The sequence below is a fragment of the Miniopterus natalensis genome, chromosome 3 (assembly GCF_054644295.1).
Source record: "Miniopterus natalensis isolate mMinNat1 chromosome 3, mMinNat1.hap1, whole genome shotgun sequence".
NCBI classification, from domain to species: domain Eukaryota; kingdom Metazoa; phylum Chordata; class Mammalia; order Chiroptera; family Miniopteridae; genus Miniopterus; species Miniopterus natalensis.
This window is the reverse complement of record NC_142083.1, coordinates 41170073-41189570: the sequence shown is the minus strand read 5'-3', so window position 1 is coordinate 41189570 and position 19498 is coordinate 41170073. Positions and strand designations below refer to the sequence as shown.

The following is a 19498-nucleotide window of genomic DNA, read 5'->3' as shown; positions in this document are numbered from 1 at the left end:
TATGAAGAATTAAAGATTTTAAGGGCATGTACATACAATTAATGTTCAATTGTGCTAATTTGTGGATTTATGTAGTAAACTTTTATAGTTCTTGGGTCAGCATGATAAAAGGAGCACACAGAGTCAGAGAAATCAATGCAGAAGGAGAAGGGACATGGAGCCTGTCACCTAATGACTTTTCTCTCTCTTTAGGGCACTATAAATACTGCATACCAAAAAGAAAAAGATAACTTGATGGCAATGCAGCAGGACCTCTGGAAGAAAAGGAAGGTGAAAAATGGAAGGTGAGACTATTTCTAGGATGATAAAAAGCAGATATTTTTTTAACCTTCAGCTTAGGTAATGAGCACACAAACCTCTCTAACATCTGTTATACAAATAAATATACAGTACATCCTTAAAATTCTAAGACAACACACCTGGCATTATCTATTTTAAAAACTTAAGTCAGGGTAATACACATCTCTGCTATTACAAACATTTTTGTAGTGTTTAAAAGGATAACTAAGTTATTTGGAGGACAGAGGATGTAGACTAGAAAAACATAAGACATAATTAATGGTAAAAGACATTAAAATGATAAATGATATGCTTAAGGTAAATGCTAACTTTTTACTTCATCTCTTATGAATCAGGGAGCATCCCTGTAATTTGATAGAGGGAATTTTATTTCAAACACTATTTTCAAAAGGTTATGGCTTAGAATAACATCCTGTCAGTTACAAAGGGACCTCATAAATCATCTAATCCAACATTTAATGATATTCCAACCAAATGATTTCAACATAAAAGCACAGACAATCCCAATCTGAAAATTACTAATTTCAGACAGTTACTTTCAGTTTTTAATCATGGGACTCTAACTTCTGTCATTAACTTTTCCATAAGCACATTATCCCTATAATAATATAAACAAGCGCGCGCACACACACACACCCCACTTCCAAGTTCACTTCTAAAGAGGCAAGGGCACCAATAACACCAAATTGCCAGTCTATCTATAATCCAGTAGAACATAAAAAACTCAGAAAAAAAGAGCTGAAACTAGTTAACTTCTATGTATAACTGCTGATTTGCCCTCACCACCACTAAACAGCTACCATAGTTTTGCAGGTCCAAACCCTGCATATCTTTTGAGAAGTCCCTAATGTTGCTCCATGATTTTCCTTTCAGTGTGTGAAAAACAGACTTAGTATCTAGAAGTAATACAGGCCAAATTTACAGACTGCATGTTCCACAATTACTTAAGATTACCTAGTATACTGATCTAACCTTCCATAAAAATAGCATTTAAATATTTGATTTCAGAGACAAACTATTAGGTTGAATGGATGTAACACTTGGCTCAGAATTTAAATTTTTAAGCTCTTTGGATCACAGCACAAAACCTGAGATAAAAGTTAAATTTTGTTACTTTTTACACAATTTAATAGCATCACATATTTAAATCCTAAATGATAAGGGCTGCCCCCCCAAAAAACATCACAGTTTAATAATATTTGCCAAATAGAGGGATTTAATGAGTATCTTTTTCACTGAATTTGTCCATTTTGAAATAGTAATAGACACTTTATAACTTCCCTACATTTAATTTTCCTCCAAAAAAATACCTATTAAATTATATTAGAATGAAATTATAAAGTTTCATTAGATGTGATGTACTTCACATGCAAGAAATAAATTACTTCTTGAAAAGAAGGCTAGAGAGCCCTGGCTGGTGGCTCAGTTGGCTGGAGCGTGTCCAGTGCACCAGAGGGTCTTGGTTTAATTCGTGTCAGACACATACCCAGGTTACAGCTCTGATACCAGGTCAGGGAGCAAATAGGAGGCAACCGATGGATGTTTGTCACATCGATGTTTGTTTCTTTCTCTCTCTCTCCCTCTCCCTTCCTCTTTCTCTAAAACAAGTATTTTATTTTATTTTTTAAAGAAAAAAAGGGTAAAGAAAGGGTGGGAATTCAAAAAAGTTTAACACTGGAAATACCTGGACCATTATTTCATAACAGCTTTAGAATCTCCAGTTGTGTCAAAGGTAGATATATAATGGTACACACAAACTCACTCAAATATACACATATACATGTATTATACATAAATGATACAGCCTACATCAGTTTTAGATAAGCCAAATGTCAATATAAAAATAAAAAGGAACCTCATACTTAATAAAGATGTCAACCACTATTTTTAAGTATTCCTTTCTCTAAAAATAGTCAATACTTGATCATAGTCAGTAACTGAAAGCATTAGCACTGATAATCCAAAAATCCTTTAAGTTTGGCTCTATGATGTACACAAATTGAGGAGGGCAATACTTCACCTTCTTAACAAGTAGGCAACATAAAATGAACTCTCTACAGTACATGCTTTTAAGAAAACTTTCAAGGTTTTGTATGTTTTGTTCTGAAATTTAAAAACTATATTTTTAAAGTAAGTTAATATAATATTTATGAACATATAGAAACTTCAGGACATACCAAGGTTTTGTAGACTAATTTGGTAGTAGAGGAGGGTTGTTTTGGAATTTTAAAAGTACAGCAAAACAAAAGTGGTCCTATTAATCCATTAAAAAATTGATTTTAGTCCAGCCAAGTGTGGCTCAGCGGTTGAGCGTCGACCTAGGATCCAGGAGATCACAGTTCGATTCCCGGTCAGAGCACATACCCGGATTGTGGGCTCAATCCCCAGTCGGGGGCGTGCAGGAGGCAGCCGATCAATGACTCTCTCATCATTGATGTTCCTATCTCTCTCTCCCTCTCCTTTCCTCTCTCTGAAATCAATAAAGATTTCTAAAAAAAAAATCGATTTTAATGATATCCCTGAAATTCTTATTTTACATTCAATCTATTTGAACATATGAAATTTAACTTATTATTCTAAAACTTACCTTTATATTCTGCACCCAATCTCAGCATTAAACGCATAGGGAACACCTTTGCCCAGGGAATCTCTAGCTTCTGGATAAGAATTCCACAAAGAAAAGGATTACTTGGTAAGGGGAGATCATCAAGTTTCTGAAAAGTAGGTGTAATAAACAGGAATCCTCCATGGTCCTTGCTATTGAGAAAACTCTCAGTAAAGGTAATATTGTCCAAGTTTTCTATGTATTTTCCTGGAAATAAAATCATTTAAAAAAGATTTTAAGTTGTTTTAAAGAGGCATTCTGAGTTTGAATGTCCCAATATAAACTTCCTCAAATAAAGGCAATGTAGAATTTATTTTTTTTTCCACTCTTGAAGAAGCATCTATTAAATGCTTGTTTGCACAAAGCTCAATTATCCTTGGAGATAGAGAACTGTGAACAAAAATCTGAAAATGTTTCTAACCATAAGCTATTTAAAAAATTTTCTCCTTACTGCATGGTCAAGTGAAAAATCATAATGTCCCTCCAATCTTATATAAACAGTAAGAAAAATATAGAGACACATAAAAAATCAAAAAGATAAATATATTTTCACTTAAAAAAATTTTTTAAATCTGTATAAAGACACTAGTCACATAAAATCATTGCTAGATTTAAGGAGACTGAAAAATGATTAGATCTAAGAAATCAATAATCTCTTCACAAAACAAATCTTTAGTACAGTTAGCATAACCAAAAGCATAAATGCCTTTAATTAATTTATCCATCCCCTAGTCTGAACGGTTCAAAATAAAAAGCTATACCTTTTAGAGCATCCTTATATATGGAGATAAATAGTCTGAAGATGTCCTTAGGAATAGTATCTTCATTTGGCAAACATAACAATAGAATAATAATTTCTGCCTGTCCCAAGCCATGCAATCCATTGGTTGAGAAGTACCAATATTTTTCTGAGGAATCTTAAGTGATAAAAGCATACAACTATAAATGTCAACTTCTATTAAACAAAAAAAAAAACAAACATAATTGTCCTTTGCACGAAGTACAATTTTCAAATTCCTTATTTTCCCAGAGTTCTCCTCACAAAAACTTTAAATTGAATTGTATAAGATTAATGTAAAAAAAAGAAAAGACTATCTTGTAGAGTCAATTAATAAATAACACTAAAATAAAGATGCACTAATATGCTGAAATGTAGTAAGAATCAATTTAGTTTCACAAAGAATGAAAAGCTGAGAGATGCATTGTTGAGTAGTGAGGGTTATTTATTACTGAAGATTATTTAACTTTTAGTTTGGTCACAAGTCACTGATTTTAAACTGTCTTTATTGCTACTAAATCAGGATTCTTGCTTATCTGAATTACTAAATTTCAATTTGTCTAAAAGCTATATAAATGAAGTACAATTAAATGTATCATAAGCATCAATATACAGCTCAGCTATGAGCCCATGACCTTAACATACTTACTGAGGGACACTAGTAAAAATCTGTAAGCTTGTATTTCAACTCCCACTGAATAAAATTTGCAAAATCTTTATATTCATATTTGGCTAAAAAAAATATCCAGTGCTGCTTATTTTCCATGATTGCCAGTCAAAATCTAACCTGAAGGTGTAATTAATTCAGAAATCCTGCTTAATGATGAGGCAAAGAAAGATGTATCATTACTTACAAAATACTAACTTGACATTCACGAGTAGATTAGCATTTAGGACAAATGTAACAGGATGAAAAGCTTTGTCTTCAAGAAGCAAAATGATCTGCTCATGAGATGGGTGTTCTTCCACTACAGGCACTAAATCATGAAAATGACACAGAATCAGAAATATGGCATCCTGTTAAATATGCTTGCAGTGAAAAAAACCCAGATTTATAAATTAACCAATGGTTTGAGCAAATTTAAAAAGCAAACATGTTCCATAAAATCAATCAACACCCTGGACAACTATTATATACTTTTCTATTTATGTAAAGATATTAATACTCTAATACATATAAATCCTGATACATTGTATATACACAAAAATGTTGATTAAACAGCATACTTATATAATTTTAGCACTTTTAGAATTTTAAAACAAACTTTTGTTGTTGTTCAAAATATTATAGATGTTCCCTTTTTTCCTCATTGACCCCTTCTACCCTGTACCCACTCCCCTCTCAGGCCTTCACCACACTATTTTCTGTGTCCATGGGTTACGCATATATGCATATAAATTCTTTGGTTAATCTCTCACCACCCACCCCCACCTTCCCTCTGAGATTCATCAGTCTGTTCCATGCTACCACATCACTGATTTTATTTTGTTCATCAGTTTATCAAGTTCTTTAGTTTCCACATATAAGTGAGATCATGTGATGCTTGTCTTTCTCTGCCTGTCTTATTTCGCTTAGCATAATATTCTCCAGGTCCATCCATACTGTCCCAAAGGGTACAAGGTCCTTTTTCTTTACAGCTGCACAGTATTCCATGGCGTAAATGTCCCACAGCTTTTTTATCCACTCATCTACTGATGGGCACTTGGGAAGTTTCCAGATCTTAGCTATTGTAAATTGTGCTGCTATGAACATAGGGGTGCATATATTCTTTCTGATTAGTGTTTCAGGATTCTTAGGATATATTCTAATTTCCAAAGTGTACAAAGAACTCATACAACTCAACAAGAGGAAGACAAACAATCCAATTAAAAAATGGGCAAAGGACCTAAGTAGATACTTCTCCAAAGAGGACATACAGGTGGCCAAGAGACATATGAAAAAATGTTCAAGGTCACTAATCATCAGAGATGCAAATTAAAACCACCGTGAGTTATCACTTCACACCTGTCAGAATGGCTGCCATCAACAAATCAACAAATGACATGTGCTGGTGAGGGTGTGGAGAAAGGGGAACCCTAGTACACTGCTGGTGGGAATGCAAACTGGTGCAGCCACTATGGAAAACAGTATGGCGGTTCCTCAAAAAATTAAAAATGGAGCTGCCTTTTGACCCAGTGATCCCACTTCTAGGAATATATCCTAAAACATTTCTGTAAAGTGGATTCCAGTCTGCAAAGCACTCCAACTATAAATTCTGAAATTTACAATGCTGGGAAAGTAATCTAGACCCAAGTTGTTGACATACATTGTATGTCAGCAACAAGTGGGGGGGGGGGGGAATCTTGACTATGAATAGAAAAATATTCATGGCCTGCAAAGAATAGGGCTTGAAGGTATTTTTGCCACTATAACCAGGTTTATGAAATAGCTCCTACTGACATAAAGAGATCCCAAGCTCCATTCTCCTACATTATCATGCACAGAGCATAATTACATCATGTCACAGGATGCAGTAATGCCTGGGGTGACAAGAATGGATGTATCCTAGGTAACTACTATGAGGTAGGAGCTAGCCAAAGGATCTTCAGCTTGGAAAGGACCTTAGAGATCTAGGTTATCTTCTTTTAAAAAGAAACTGAGGCCCAAGGAGATTATATAACATGCTTCCAGTCATGCACATATTAAGTAGCCGAAGAGAAACTAAAATTCCAATCCAATACTCTTTTCCTTAGGCACTATTCTCCTTTGAAAAAAATGGTATGTCCTCCAAACTCTTAATTCAATGGAAATATTTTCAAGACTAACAGTCTATGAGTTTCCCTGTTGTACTTGACTTTTGTCTCACTCTAAGTTAGGGAGTCAGATGGGATAAATGAATCATCTTCAACTGAAAAGTTCAAATCTTTTTAGAATTTGTTTTTATATAAAATTTTTTATAAACTAAACTTACCAAGCCATATTATGTTTCAACCAAATTGTCTAAGTTTTAAAAAATGCATTTCATACAACACAGACAAAATTCATTAGTACTTTCTTTAAAAAGAAAAAAAAAAAGCTTTTAAAATTTTGAATAACTGCTATTCCTACCTGATCCCTTTTCTTCAGATGCAACCAGAAGAGGGGGCAAGCTGTCCTCATCATTAGGTAGAAGACTAATCTTATTGCCCACATTCTTATCAATACCACACAGTAACCTATAATCTGAAGTATTAGCAACAGGTAAATTGCTGTTAACTAAGGCATCAGTAGTACTAGGTGGTTCCTCAGTTTCTGCAAAATCATCATCTAGTGTAAAAGAACCAGAAGTAGGTAACCCCTCAGTTCCTGTGCTTATGGGCAGTTTTTCCACAGATGAAACCTGAGAAATAGGACTCTGAATTATCTCATTTCTTGTAATATCTCCTATCTCATTGTTTGGTTTTTCCACTGTAGTAGAATGGGCGTGATCCACTGTGTTTACCATCTGCAAAATATGGAATAAAAAAGATCTGTTTATATTCTCTGTTCAACTGTGAAATATTCATCTCTATAGCCAAACATATTTTTTTAATAAGAATAAATAAAACCAAAATGGGCTCAGAAATTCTTCAGAAGCCAAATTTCCCAAGAAACAGTACCATTTTGCTCCTTTAAATTCAGGAGCATAAGGTTTAGCTTTACTGTATGCTCAGGTAGGTAATAATGACTTTACTTTTATAGACTGGAAAAAGGAGGCAAGGGGAACTTCAGGATCCTATACCATATCACACAATGAACAAACTTAGTTCAACCCAAGGATCTCCTCATGACATCCAGAAAAGCCTTGGGTAAGCAAGGGAGAGGAAAAGGGGAAAAGACAGGGCAGGGAGTGGTTAGGAAGCAGAGTGGTAAATATAGTACACAATAGTAACCACCAGTAATAAACTACACCTTATGTTTAAATAAAGCCCCTTTCTTTTTAGACTGGCCAAACCTGAGTCAATATTAAAAGAGACCATTTATGAAATCAATGAATACTTACTAGCCTATTTAGAACTTTTATGTTATTAAAATATTGATTAGGATAGGTGCTAGCTCAGAAACACTTTTGGTAATAATGGCTATTTATAAAATCTAGCTCCTGAACTCTTACTGCCAGACAGCATACGTTTAAATGGTATGTGAACTTGAACAGAGCATGATACATATACGTCTTGTCCAATGTATATACCCAGCATAAACCAGGTAACTGGCACAGAGTAAATGGCTCAATAAATGCTGAATTAAAATATTCCTACTTCATATATTAATACTTGCTTCTATGAGCATTTTGCTACTTTATAATAAGAGTTCTTAGTGGACTGGGAGTCTATATTATGTATCTTCTATTTAACATCTAGCACATTTGAATAAATGCAAACATAAATCCCACCACCAGATACTTTACTAAATCTTTGAAAATCATTAAACAAATATTAGTCTAAATTTAAGTTCTATTTCCCTATACCAGTGTTTTTCAAAACATGGTCCAGGGATCCCTGGGGTCCCCAAGACCCTTTCAGGGAGTCAGTGAGGTCCTAGGATTTTCTTCATATAATTTAACCAAAACGATACATCACAACAGGCTGAATATACAAACAGTTATGAGAATTTGTCTTTTACTAAGCCAGACATTAAGCCAAAATATAAAATAATGTTACCCCCGACTAAACTTTTGTTTTGAAATTTTTCTCATAAAAATAGTATTTCTATTAATGAGTTTATTTTTAATTAATGAATTTAACTTTTTTCTATTTTAATATTAATATAGTAATTATCAATAGTTGTAACCCACAACTTATAGCTCTTTAGAATTCTCAATAACTTTTAGGAGCATAAAGGTGTATAGAGACCAAAAAGTTTAACAATGAAACAGGTAAAACCTAAAACACCAAATATTAATTACACCATGTACTTCCTCATTTTAGGGAGCTCGTATAATTAAAAAAAAAATACTCTGATCACAAAGAATTATCTACGAAATAAAGTTTTATTAAATTAACAAGTCATTCTTTAGATTTCTTACCAAGGGCAGATCTGGTAAGAGAGGACTAAAGTCTTCAGAACATCTTTTATTTCCAGATGATAATTTTGTTGTATCTGCAACTTCACCATTGGGCAATATACCATCTGCAAACCATACTCTCTTCTGTTCTTTGGAACATAATCCTAGATTCAGTTTAAAAAGTAAAGCATTTTAACTTGGCAATATTGCAATGATTTAATATAAAAATGGGTCAGGAAATGTTTTCAAAAGCTGTCAAGACCTGCATTCTCAGGGTTGCAAAGGCCTAACAAAATGGCCTTATGTGCCACTACGCACGCAGAGTGGAAGTCTTTTTCTAATTCATACAAAGGCAAATGGGCCTGGGAATCACATACTCAGAAAAGGACTGGACAGGAGAGGTTATATTTTAAAGACACGCAGCAGGTTTAAAGCCTATGTTATTAAAACTAAGTTTGTGAGTGTGGAGTAGAGACTGACTAAAATTTAGGGACTAAGGCACAGGAAAATGGACTAGACCAGAGCATGGCAGATAAGCAAAGAAAAACATGAAGAACAGAAAGAGGCATAAAAAGTCTAAAAAAAGAAACAGGATCACTTGTGCATCAGAAGTCATTTCTTTTAATTTATTTGACAAGAGAAGCATAATATATTGTATTCTTATAATATAGATATTCAATTTTATTAGTATTTATTAATATTTCCCTCCTATATTTGGAGATAGTAGAATATGTTTTGTTATAAAGCATCTACAAAGAAAGGTTATAAAAATTATAGCCAGATGATTTTAGAATATCAAGATTAAAAGGATCAATCTATCTACCTTCCAAAATATAATACAGATAACACTGAAAAAACTAGAATCATATATAATTTTTGCAATATGGGTGTACATATTAAATAAGGTATCTTTCTTGTATTTGCAATACTTTTATAATAATAATTTAGGATGTCAATATAAGAGAATATATAACTATTTCTAAAAAGAAATTTATTCAGCTTTAGAACTATAATACATAACCATACAGTTGTTCACATGGAAAAAGACATACAGGTTATGATTATTACAATAGCTTTATTAAATAACTCTGTGTTTCGTGTACTAACAACTATAAACCTACTTTTGCCCACTCCTGTATATGCTAAATCTCCTTACTTAGGTTATAATGATAAGTTGAAAATAGCTATTAAGTGAGAAATAAAGCAAAGTACAAAATAATTGTCACAGGTATATGAATCTGACTTTGACAAAGTTATTTTCTGGCATGCTACAGATTAATAATTTATGTTTAAAAATGTACATGGACTTGACTCAAGATCCTAAATTACAACAGGTTGTAAAAAAGAACAGAGTCCAAAGATTTAAAAATTTTTTATTCTGGTAAAACATACATTTAAAAACAGATTTTTAAGGAAAGGGAGATAAGCCAGTTATTTACCTATTGTCTCTCAAACCCAAGCCTACCCTTCTCCACTATGCTCTCCGGTGCCCTGCTGGAAGTCTGAAAAGTGCATCTCTCTGACTCCCTTGCGAGCTGACTCTAGTCAGGTTCCACCAATGGTAGGCACTGGTGGGAGATTAGAAAGTGTGGAGAGAAGGAATTCTTTCTGTTTTGAGTTCCTGCCAAGAATCTTGAAGCAGCAGCACTGCCAGATATAGCTGCATGTACCATGATTTTAAGTACTCCTTTACATCAACCCCAGAACACTCCTACAGTCATCTGAGCACTAACCCTATTAGGCTCCTTGAAGGTTCTAGCATTTGCCTGTTGGTGTTCCCCTAGAGGCCACAGCACCAGCCACATGGTACCCCTACCCCTGAATCCCAGGTATGAGAACCAAGTACCTCACAGTGCTCCTGCACTGTACTCCAGTAATACTGCCTCTCACTTTTTGTTCTCCCAGCCCTAGAGGTGGTTACTCCTGCTGTTACTAATCTCTGAGTCACTTAAGCATGCCCTTTTTGCTCTTCCTGCCTTCTAATATACATGTATAACCAGTTTCCTGTATTAAATTCCTTCTGATATCTAGTCTGGCTTCTTTTTCCTCCCTAGACCTGTCAACACTAGAAATTTTCTATTTTAATAATTTATCTTTAGTCTAAGACACAGCATTTTCTTCTAGTTACCTTCAACACTTGGTTGTTTAAGGGCTGAGATTGGTACAGTTGTAGGTGAAGAAGGTACACTGGATGTTTGGGTCTCCTGAAGAGGCTGGATGGTGGCACACTCATCAGAATGATTAGATTTAAGATTAGAACCAGTTGGGCTCATCATCCTTTCAAATGCCTGAGCTATAACGGGGGGGAAAAATAACATTAAAATCTCAGATGTTTTTGAAAACAAAGTATGATATTCTATTTTTCCAGTTTTAAGGAGAAAGAAATTAATGGCTTAGCAAGAAAAAGAAGTGTCACTTGACAAAGATAATATCCTTACTTTGGTTGGCAGCACTCCACTTCAGTATAAGCTACCATTTAGTTATTTCAATATTATATTTAGCTTATGTTTGATATCTGCTAAAGAAAATTAGTTATTTAATGACTATCTTTGCCCTGTACCCCTAGTCTATTTCTAACAAAGTTCAGAGTGATTCTTTTAAGACATAAATCAAATCATTCCTGTTTAAAATCCTTTAATGATTTCCCAACTGAAGTGAACATTTAAGTCATACAATGAATCACAAGACCCTATATAACCTACTTCCCGACCTCCTCTGCCTTCCCAGTTAGTCTGACCTCATCTCTCACTACAACTCCATTTGCTCATTATGATCCAGCCAGCCAGGCCTCCTCGTTTTTCAACAAGTCCAGAAGCCCTCTCCTCGCTTGGGTCTTTGCTCTTATTGTTCTCTCTGCCTAGAATGTTCTTCACATTCTCACATAGTTTTATTCTTACTTCATTCCAGTCTCTGCTCACAGGTCATATGACAAAACCTTACTTTGACCACCTTATAAAAAAGCCTCTTGCCACCAATCTACTACTATCTATCCCTCTTACATTCTTTTATTTTCATTTAGGATAGTATCATCATCTGATACTCTCTTTGTCTACTGTCCATCCATTTCTCCCACATTTGTAAACTCCCTGAGAAAAGGGAGTCTGTTTTGTTCTCAGCTGGTGCTCCAAAATGCAGAATGATACCTAAATATTGCTGAATGGTTTTTCATCCAAATAACACAGAATAGTACTGGTAGCTCTCCCTTCAGCATATCTCCAAACTGACCTGCTATAAATGCTGCCACTACTAAAATTGCCTTCCTTAAGTGACAGTAAATGATAGCATTTTCATGAAATGGCTTCCAAACATCTTACTTTAGGTTTCAAAGTAATTTCCATCTTGCCCTAAATCAACCTATTGGCACTCACACACACGCTGCCTTGAAATTTATAGTCTCAACACAACTTCCTCATTATCCACAATCTTTATTCAAGCTATTTTTCCTTCTAATCCTTCATGAGATATGTCTCACAACCCTTGAGCCATCTTTCTCCTCTTATTTATAACATTACTTTAAAATTTCAGGGGTAGGGAACCTTTTTTCTGCCAATGGCCATTTGGATATTTATAACATCACTTGAGGGCCATACAAAATTATCACCTTAAAAATTAGCTGTGAAAACAGCTTCCTAGATTTACTGAATTTTGAGTCCCACCTACGGTTGCCTTAGCAGGGCCAGACCAAATGATTTCATGGGCGGTATATGGCCCTTAGACCATACATTCCCCACTCATTTTAAATGATCATGTCTACCATTTTCAATGCTAAAGGTAATATTAAAATAAGTTATTTATGTTTTCTTATGGTGTATAAAGTAATGATAAAGAGAACTATAAATGAAATTACATACTATAAGATATAAAAACAGAATAAATAGAAGATAACTAAATAAACAAATCCTTTTCAAAAGGATTTCTTTGATAAACCAATGTTGAACTCAATACCCTACTGAGAGTCTTTAAGACTCTCGATACTCCCTTCTGGATTTCTATAGTCAGAATGTTTTAATGTTCACCTAAGAATCTGACCTGTCAGCTCAAATGTTTCAAACTTTCATGGCTAACAGCACAAGCAGTTGTCTTGTAGGCTATTGAAACAGTTTAAGAAAAAACAAAATAACTATAAGCACTTAAACTAACCTCTTCATAAACAATGGTGATAATATAGAAATATAAAAAGATTTATACTCTATTTTAATCTTCCAGAACACAGGTCAACAGCAGGAAGTAAAGCAGCTTACCTCAAGCTAACAGACTCACATCAGAGCTTTTTGGAGAACTGCTGAAAAAATTTATCTTCATTCAAAAGAGAAAAACAAATTATTATCAGGTATTTACTATCCTGCCTAACAGGAAGCACTGCCTGAGCTAGTACACAGGCTTGGTCTTTAAAAAGTCCCAACTAATATTTGCTGGGAATTAAATAGTCAACAAATCTTAGAAAATGCTAAGAAGTACTCAAAAGAACAAATGTGTACTTGAGGGAAAAAACACACAACATACACACACACTCAAGACCACAAAGATTATTGCTGATAATGGTAGCTAACTAGGGAGCCAAAGAAACAGTAGGAAATACATACAAACAAAATTCTAAAATTGAGAAGGGAAAAAAACATGAGACAAGAAGGTACAAATAGTGTGGCAGTCTTATAAATTTATCTATAAAATCATAGATATCACTACCTTACCTTTTATTCCCATTTTAGCTTGTAGTTTTCTAAACTGTGAGAACTATTACCTTGCCTTGTGTTATTAGTATATGATTAAATACCACTTATTGGTAGGTATTCCATAAATGGTTAGATTAAGATGATGACAACAATGATGATGGCAAAAACAATAGGCAGATGAAATGCAGCATTTAGGGACTTGGTACCTGTTAAAAGTTAATGAAATGCCACTCCAGAAACTGAATGCTTCCTTTCCAGACTGGTAGTATTAAGTGTGACAGTGGAACAAAAAGAGAAACCAAGCCTTGGGATGTCCCACCTAAGCCAGATAAGTCAACACTAGGTCCTCGCCTTAAGAAAATAAAGAAGTTTATCTTTGTCACAATCCAATTGTTTTAAAGACATATTCAATTACTTAAAGAAAATATGTCAGGTTACTACTCACCTTTACTAATGGCTTCATAGCAGACCACACATACTCTTGCTTCCTTTTCTAGATACTGCAGTTTACACTTCCTATTACAACAGACACCACAAAATACCTATAAAGAATAAAATAACAAATTTGGTTCTGTTTCAAGAATAATTAAACCTACTAGAGGTAGGGGGAGGGAAGGCCCGAAATCTAATTAACCAAAATCCATTTTTCTGATTATATAATTTTTCGAATCAGTATATTCATAGGTATTCAAAAGCATTATTAAAATGCTTTTATCTAGTCCTGGCTGGAATGGCTCAGTTGGTTGGGGCATCATCTTGTACAAGAGAAGGTCTTGGGTTCAATTCCCAGTCAGGGCATATGCCTTAAGTTTCAGGTTCAGTCCCCATTCAGGTCACGTGCAGGAGGCAATAGATTGATGTTTCTCCTTCTGCCTCTGTCTTTGTCTCTCCCTCTCTCTGCCCCCCTCTTTCTCACTCTAAAATCAATAAACAGACTCTCCCTCCTGGGAGCATGCCTGTGCCTTTCCCTTTCTCTTTCTCTTCCCTTTTCCACCCCCCCAAGCACTTTACCATTAGCTTCCTCAGTCCAACAAAAAAATAAAACAAAATCAATAAACATATCCTTGGGTGAGGATAAAATAAATTAATAAAATAAAATGCTTTTATCTTTTACTTAAATGAAGTTTCTGAAATTTAAAATTGCATCTCTAACAAGAATTCCTTTGGCTCAATTTTGTTCATTAGAAGGGAATAAAAATTTTCTTTAATGAATAAGTTTAAAAGTTAAAAATTATAGTGTCTGGTGGTTCTGTATTCAAAACTTTTAAAAGTAGAATATTGTTATTTTTCTAAAAGAGAGTAGGGTTGATCTGACACCAACACATTACTGAAAAATGCTGGAGTGGCTAGCTGGTTAAGCGTCATCCTGTGCACTGAAAGATTCAATTCCCGGTCAGGACACATATGTGGGTTGCAGGTTCGATCCCTGGTTGAGGCAAATACTGAAGGCAACCAATCAACCTCTCTTTCTCCCTCTCTCCCTTACCCTCTCTAAGCATGTCCTCTGGTAAGGATTAAAAAAACAAAACACAAAACAATGTTATTTCTATAGCCAACTCTCAGGAGTTTATAGATAATTAAAGCAGTGTTAAAACACAAATGAGGTCATCTTCACTGTTCTGAACCTTGTGTAAACCGATTTGCTTTTTTTTTCAGTGTTTACCTGACCACAGCACTAGCTGCAGAGTAATCCTGAAATTAAGTATTCAAGGACAAATGGGGATCTGGCTTAATCTGGAATATCTAATATATTAATGTCAGACAGATAAAGCCATGTATTCTTAGATTTCACAAAAATTAGTAGTGTTCCTTGTTTCCCATTATGTAATACTCACGATGATGTGACATTTATTCAACTCTCAAGCAATCTATAAAATGAAAGTGCTCTCTATATTTCCATGTAGGTGAAAAACAATGATTTTAAATTAACTGAATCTTTTAATAATTTATTAATGAGAATTTCTGTCACATAAAATTTCTTTTAAAATGTCTCAAAAGAATAAAAGACTTTAAAATTTGTATAATTTACCTTCCCACATGCTCGGCAGTGGTGCCGCCGTTTTGTAAAAGTAAATTTGACTTGGCAATTCATACAGTTTGGAGCTTCTGAATCAGGAACCCAAGTAGGCTGTTTCTGGCCCAAAACCAGGCCTTCTTTGCAAGTATTTGCAGATAGAGATTCTTCATTTGCAGTTACAAGACTGGGTCCACTGTCAAAATTACTTTCTATATCAATGTAATTAGAGTTGAAGTTAACCTGAGAATCAGTTGTAGAATCTGTAGTACAAGCGGTTGGAGCAATGGTATTTGTTATGCTGGGTTCACTTTCAGGCACATTTGGAACATCTGGCTTATTTGGTTCTTTTGAACTCCTTGTTCTTGATGGAATGTTAAACAACTGCTTAGGTCTGGCCCCTCCAATGTGAACAGGTTGACTGTTAAAATCTGAGACTGATAATTCATTTGTAATCTCAGACTTACTGCTAGCTAACCCTTGTTCAATTGAAATTGTACTTTTTTCTCCTAAAGAAAGGCCACCATTTTCTGTTGTATTTTGTTTATCAACTGTTTCACCAGGACTTTCCCCAGTAGCTCCTGCTTCAGCATTGAAATATATATTACTGACGTTTCCATCATCTAGGCTTTTCATATCTATCTGATTCATTTGAGATTTTGAGTCATTTACATTTTCTTCAAATGACTTTATGCTACTGGTCTGAAGATACTGTTCAGTTAGAAAGGCATCAAGTTCAGCATCACTAACTAGTGTGCCACTTTTCATGCCTTCATCAATATTAAAGTAACCTAAGTCTTGTCCATCAATATCATTGCTTAACAAAGTGAGATCTTCACAATGATCGGAAGACTCTGGGGCATTAGCACCCAAAAGCTCCATTTGAGATTCTGCTGCTGTAGAAGAACTGGTGTTATCAGAGTAATCCAAAGAGTCAACTCTGATTACCTTCTGGTCAGGATCTACCTCTCCATCTCCCATCTTTTCAATTAAGGGCTGATGAAGTATGTTTTCACACTTTTCCTGTTTCAAAAGATGAGTCTCCTTCAGTGGTTCCCCACCTAGAATAACATTCTTCTCTATTTCTTCATGCACAGTCATTGCTTCTTGTACATTATCTTTATGTTCATTCTGATGTAAACAATCACCATTCGTTTTACTTTCAATTAATGATCCACACAAAGACCCAGGCACCGGAAGACAGGACAACGAGGAGTGCATATCTTCTCTTGAAACGTGTAAAGATGAAGAGGAATCTTGGATTACATCTTTATTATCTTTAAGATCTAAATCTGAATCTTCTTTTGCAGATTGTTTTATAAATACAGCAGTCCTGTCTTCTTGAAAGAAGTCAGGTAATTTGAAATTTTCATCTGAATTTGAATCATTTAAGCATAAACCTTCATTTTTTGGAAGACCCCAAGGCAAAGCATTTGGGCTGCCTCTTTCTTTTAAACATTCTGTGGCAGCTATGGCTGCCACATGTACCTCCTCTTTTACCACACAGTCATCAGCTTTTACTACTTCACAAGGCTGGTTCTTGTGTTGCAAGCTGTCTTTGGCATCAAACATTTTGGAACTTTGTTGAGTTAAAGCAAGTGGCATGTTCAAATCATCAACTGGTTCTAACTGATTAGGGATCTTTATATCCTTTAAAGTTTCTTTTCCACTGTAATTACATGAATCTGAAAGTGTTGTATCTACATTTACATTCAATTCTTTAGTTCCACTGATTTCTCTATTTTGTAATTCAGAGTTGACATAATTTTGTTCTCTCACAGCATTATTACTGTGGTCTGTTGATGAAACACAAAGAGTTTCTGATACTGAAGATAAATCCAATCCAATCAAAGAATCTGTGCTCGACTTAAAATCATCTGGCAATAATTTTTTAATATATTCTTCATTATTAGTTACATGAACTAAGTTAGCCATGTCGCTTATCAGATCACAGACAGGTTTACTACATCGTCCCATATATAAAGGCTGGATTTCATCTGAAGTGCCACCATCCACAGAAGAAAGGAGATCAAGTCCTGCTACGTTTTTTTCATTTTGTATAGAAGTTAGTCCCTCATGTGTTTTTTCATTCAGTGATATCTGATTTGTTTCATAGCATGTTTCTGATGAGGCACAACAATTAATGCATTGTTGATCCTTTGGTAGCCGTGAAGTTAACTGTGAGGAAGCCAACTCTGAAGAAACTGAACAGTGGTTAGAATCATATGCATTTTGTGCATCTTGGAGATAATCTTGTTCATCTAATTAAAATAAAGATACAATGTTATTCAGGAGACCCAAATCAATATTATTACAAAGATGTTATGTTTCTAAGACTTCCAAACTAAACTTTTTTTAGAGACAGATTACTCTCTTGAAAAAAGTAATAACCTCCAAAATTATTTTTATTTGGATTTAAAGTTCTTGGGGTTTTTACTTTTGACTGTAGATATCATAAAGTGACAGAAATTCACTCAAAATAACTCAGTTAAACTATAAACACCAAACTAAGGAATAGCTAAAAACCAATCTTCTTTGTTCTGCCCTCCAGTTTCATAGTCTTCATTATAAGATGAAGAAAATAGCATCTCTCATAGCAATGAAATACCTATTCATGTACAGCTTTCAAGTTACTTTTAGCTGGCTCATATGTTGGCTTTAAAGGTCTTTTCTTTCAGCTAAATTTGTATCTGGAGAGAAACTTCTAGTTACCTTATTTTATTTCTGGCTATTTGTTTCATTCAGTATAAGAATAAACTAATATGTTATAATGAAATAAGTGAATCTTTTATAGAAGATAACCATGTGACCAAAATTGAAACTAAATTTTGCGAAGAGTACTCTCTATATGATATAACTGAATGGAAGACATTTTTAAATTTCATTAGTGACAAAAATGAAAAACCAACAAACCTGGATTCTGTTCAAAATCATCAAGGAGTTTGTCCAAGTCACTGACTGCTGCTTTAAAATAACTATCCATCCTACTTGTAGACTTATTCAGAATTTAATTCTTATATACCTAGAAAATAAAAAGTATGATAGCTCCATCAATTCTTTAACATACAAGTATTATGCCATCTACTGTATGCCAAGAAACATAGGACATAGACACAAATAAAAATTTAAGAGTATTGCTTTGAGGCACCTATAACTTAGTTGGGGAATTTGCCTCCATATATACACACACAAAAAAAGACATGGAAACCAACTCAAATAACATAATATGAAAACATTAACTACTGTTAATTTTAAAACACTTATATAAATAACTCATGGATCAAAGAAAATTCATGCCCTGGCCTGCGTTGCTCAGTGCTTAGAGCGTCAGCCCTCACACCAAAGGGTCACAGGTTCGATTCCGGGTCAAGGGCACATACCTGGGTTGCAGGTTCCCTGCCCCATAGGGCGCGTGTGGGAGGCACCAATTGATGTGGCACTCTCACATCGATGTTTCTCTCCTCCCTCTCTTTCCCCCTCTCCCCTTCCCTTCCGCTCTCTCCAGAATCAATGGGGAAAAGATCCTCTGGTGAGGATTAATAAAAATAGTAATAATTAAAAAAAGAAAGAAAAATTCATAATTGAAAGCTAAAAATAGTTGTAAATACCATATACCAAATAATATAAATATACTACATTCAGATAAAATACTGCATATAAAACTTGTAAGACTCAGCAAAAGTGGTACTTCAACAGATGCATAGGGCCTTACATGCTTATAAACTAAGAACAGAAATTAAAGAAATAGAAAACAAGCACACAAGAGAGAGGTACAAGAAAACTAATAGTTTTATCAATAAAGTAGATGAACTTCTGATCTATAGTAAGAACACCACCAAATTAGCCTGAGACACCCTGAAGGAATCTGCCAATGACTAATGGGATAATATCAAAAAGACAAAGGAGACAGGTGGAAGAGTTCCCACTGGCTTCAGTGGGACAACTGGACATCAAATGAATGAAGACTACAAAGATGAACACAAATCAAATAGATTAAAAACTAACAAACAAATAAAATCCAAGAGATCATAATAATGCTAAAAGCATAAACAAAACAAAATACCCACCCATTGGAAGGTTGCTAGGGCACTAACCCATTACTCTGAAGTTGATACTGCCTTTTAT

The 19498-nt window shown here is 34.5% G+C and overlaps 1 protein-coding gene across 4 annotated transcripts in view; it reads right to left on the bottom strand.

Moving 5' to 3' along the window:
* The window catches only part of ZFYVE16 (zinc finger FYVE-type containing 16), a 43367-nt gene that overhangs the window by 15370 nt on the left and 8499 nt on the right, over positions 1–19498 (bottom strand). For 3 of the 4 annotated variants that reach the window (XM_016210357.2, XM_016210358.2, XM_016210356.2), the window contains exons 2-10: positions 18287–18395; positions 15389–17634; positions 13805–13901; positions 10815–10979; positions 8708–8850; positions 6772–7147; positions 4538–4660; positions 3667–3822; positions 2888–3112 (exon numbers count right to left, since the gene is read on the bottom strand). In XM_016210357.2, coding sequence (XP_016065843.2) covers positions 2888–3112; positions 3667–3822; positions 4538–4660; positions 6772–7147; positions 8708–8850; positions 10815–10979; positions 13805–13901; positions 15389–17634; positions 18287–18356 — 3601 coding nt within the window. In that variant the 5' untranslated portion in view covers positions 18357–18395. The remainder of the gene's footprint in view (positions 1–2887; positions 3113–3666; positions 3823–4537; positions 4661–6771; positions 7148–8707; positions 8851–10814; positions 10980–13804; positions 13902–15388; positions 17635–18286; positions 18396–19498) is intronic. The other variant, XM_087815435.1, reaches the window with a different exon arrangement.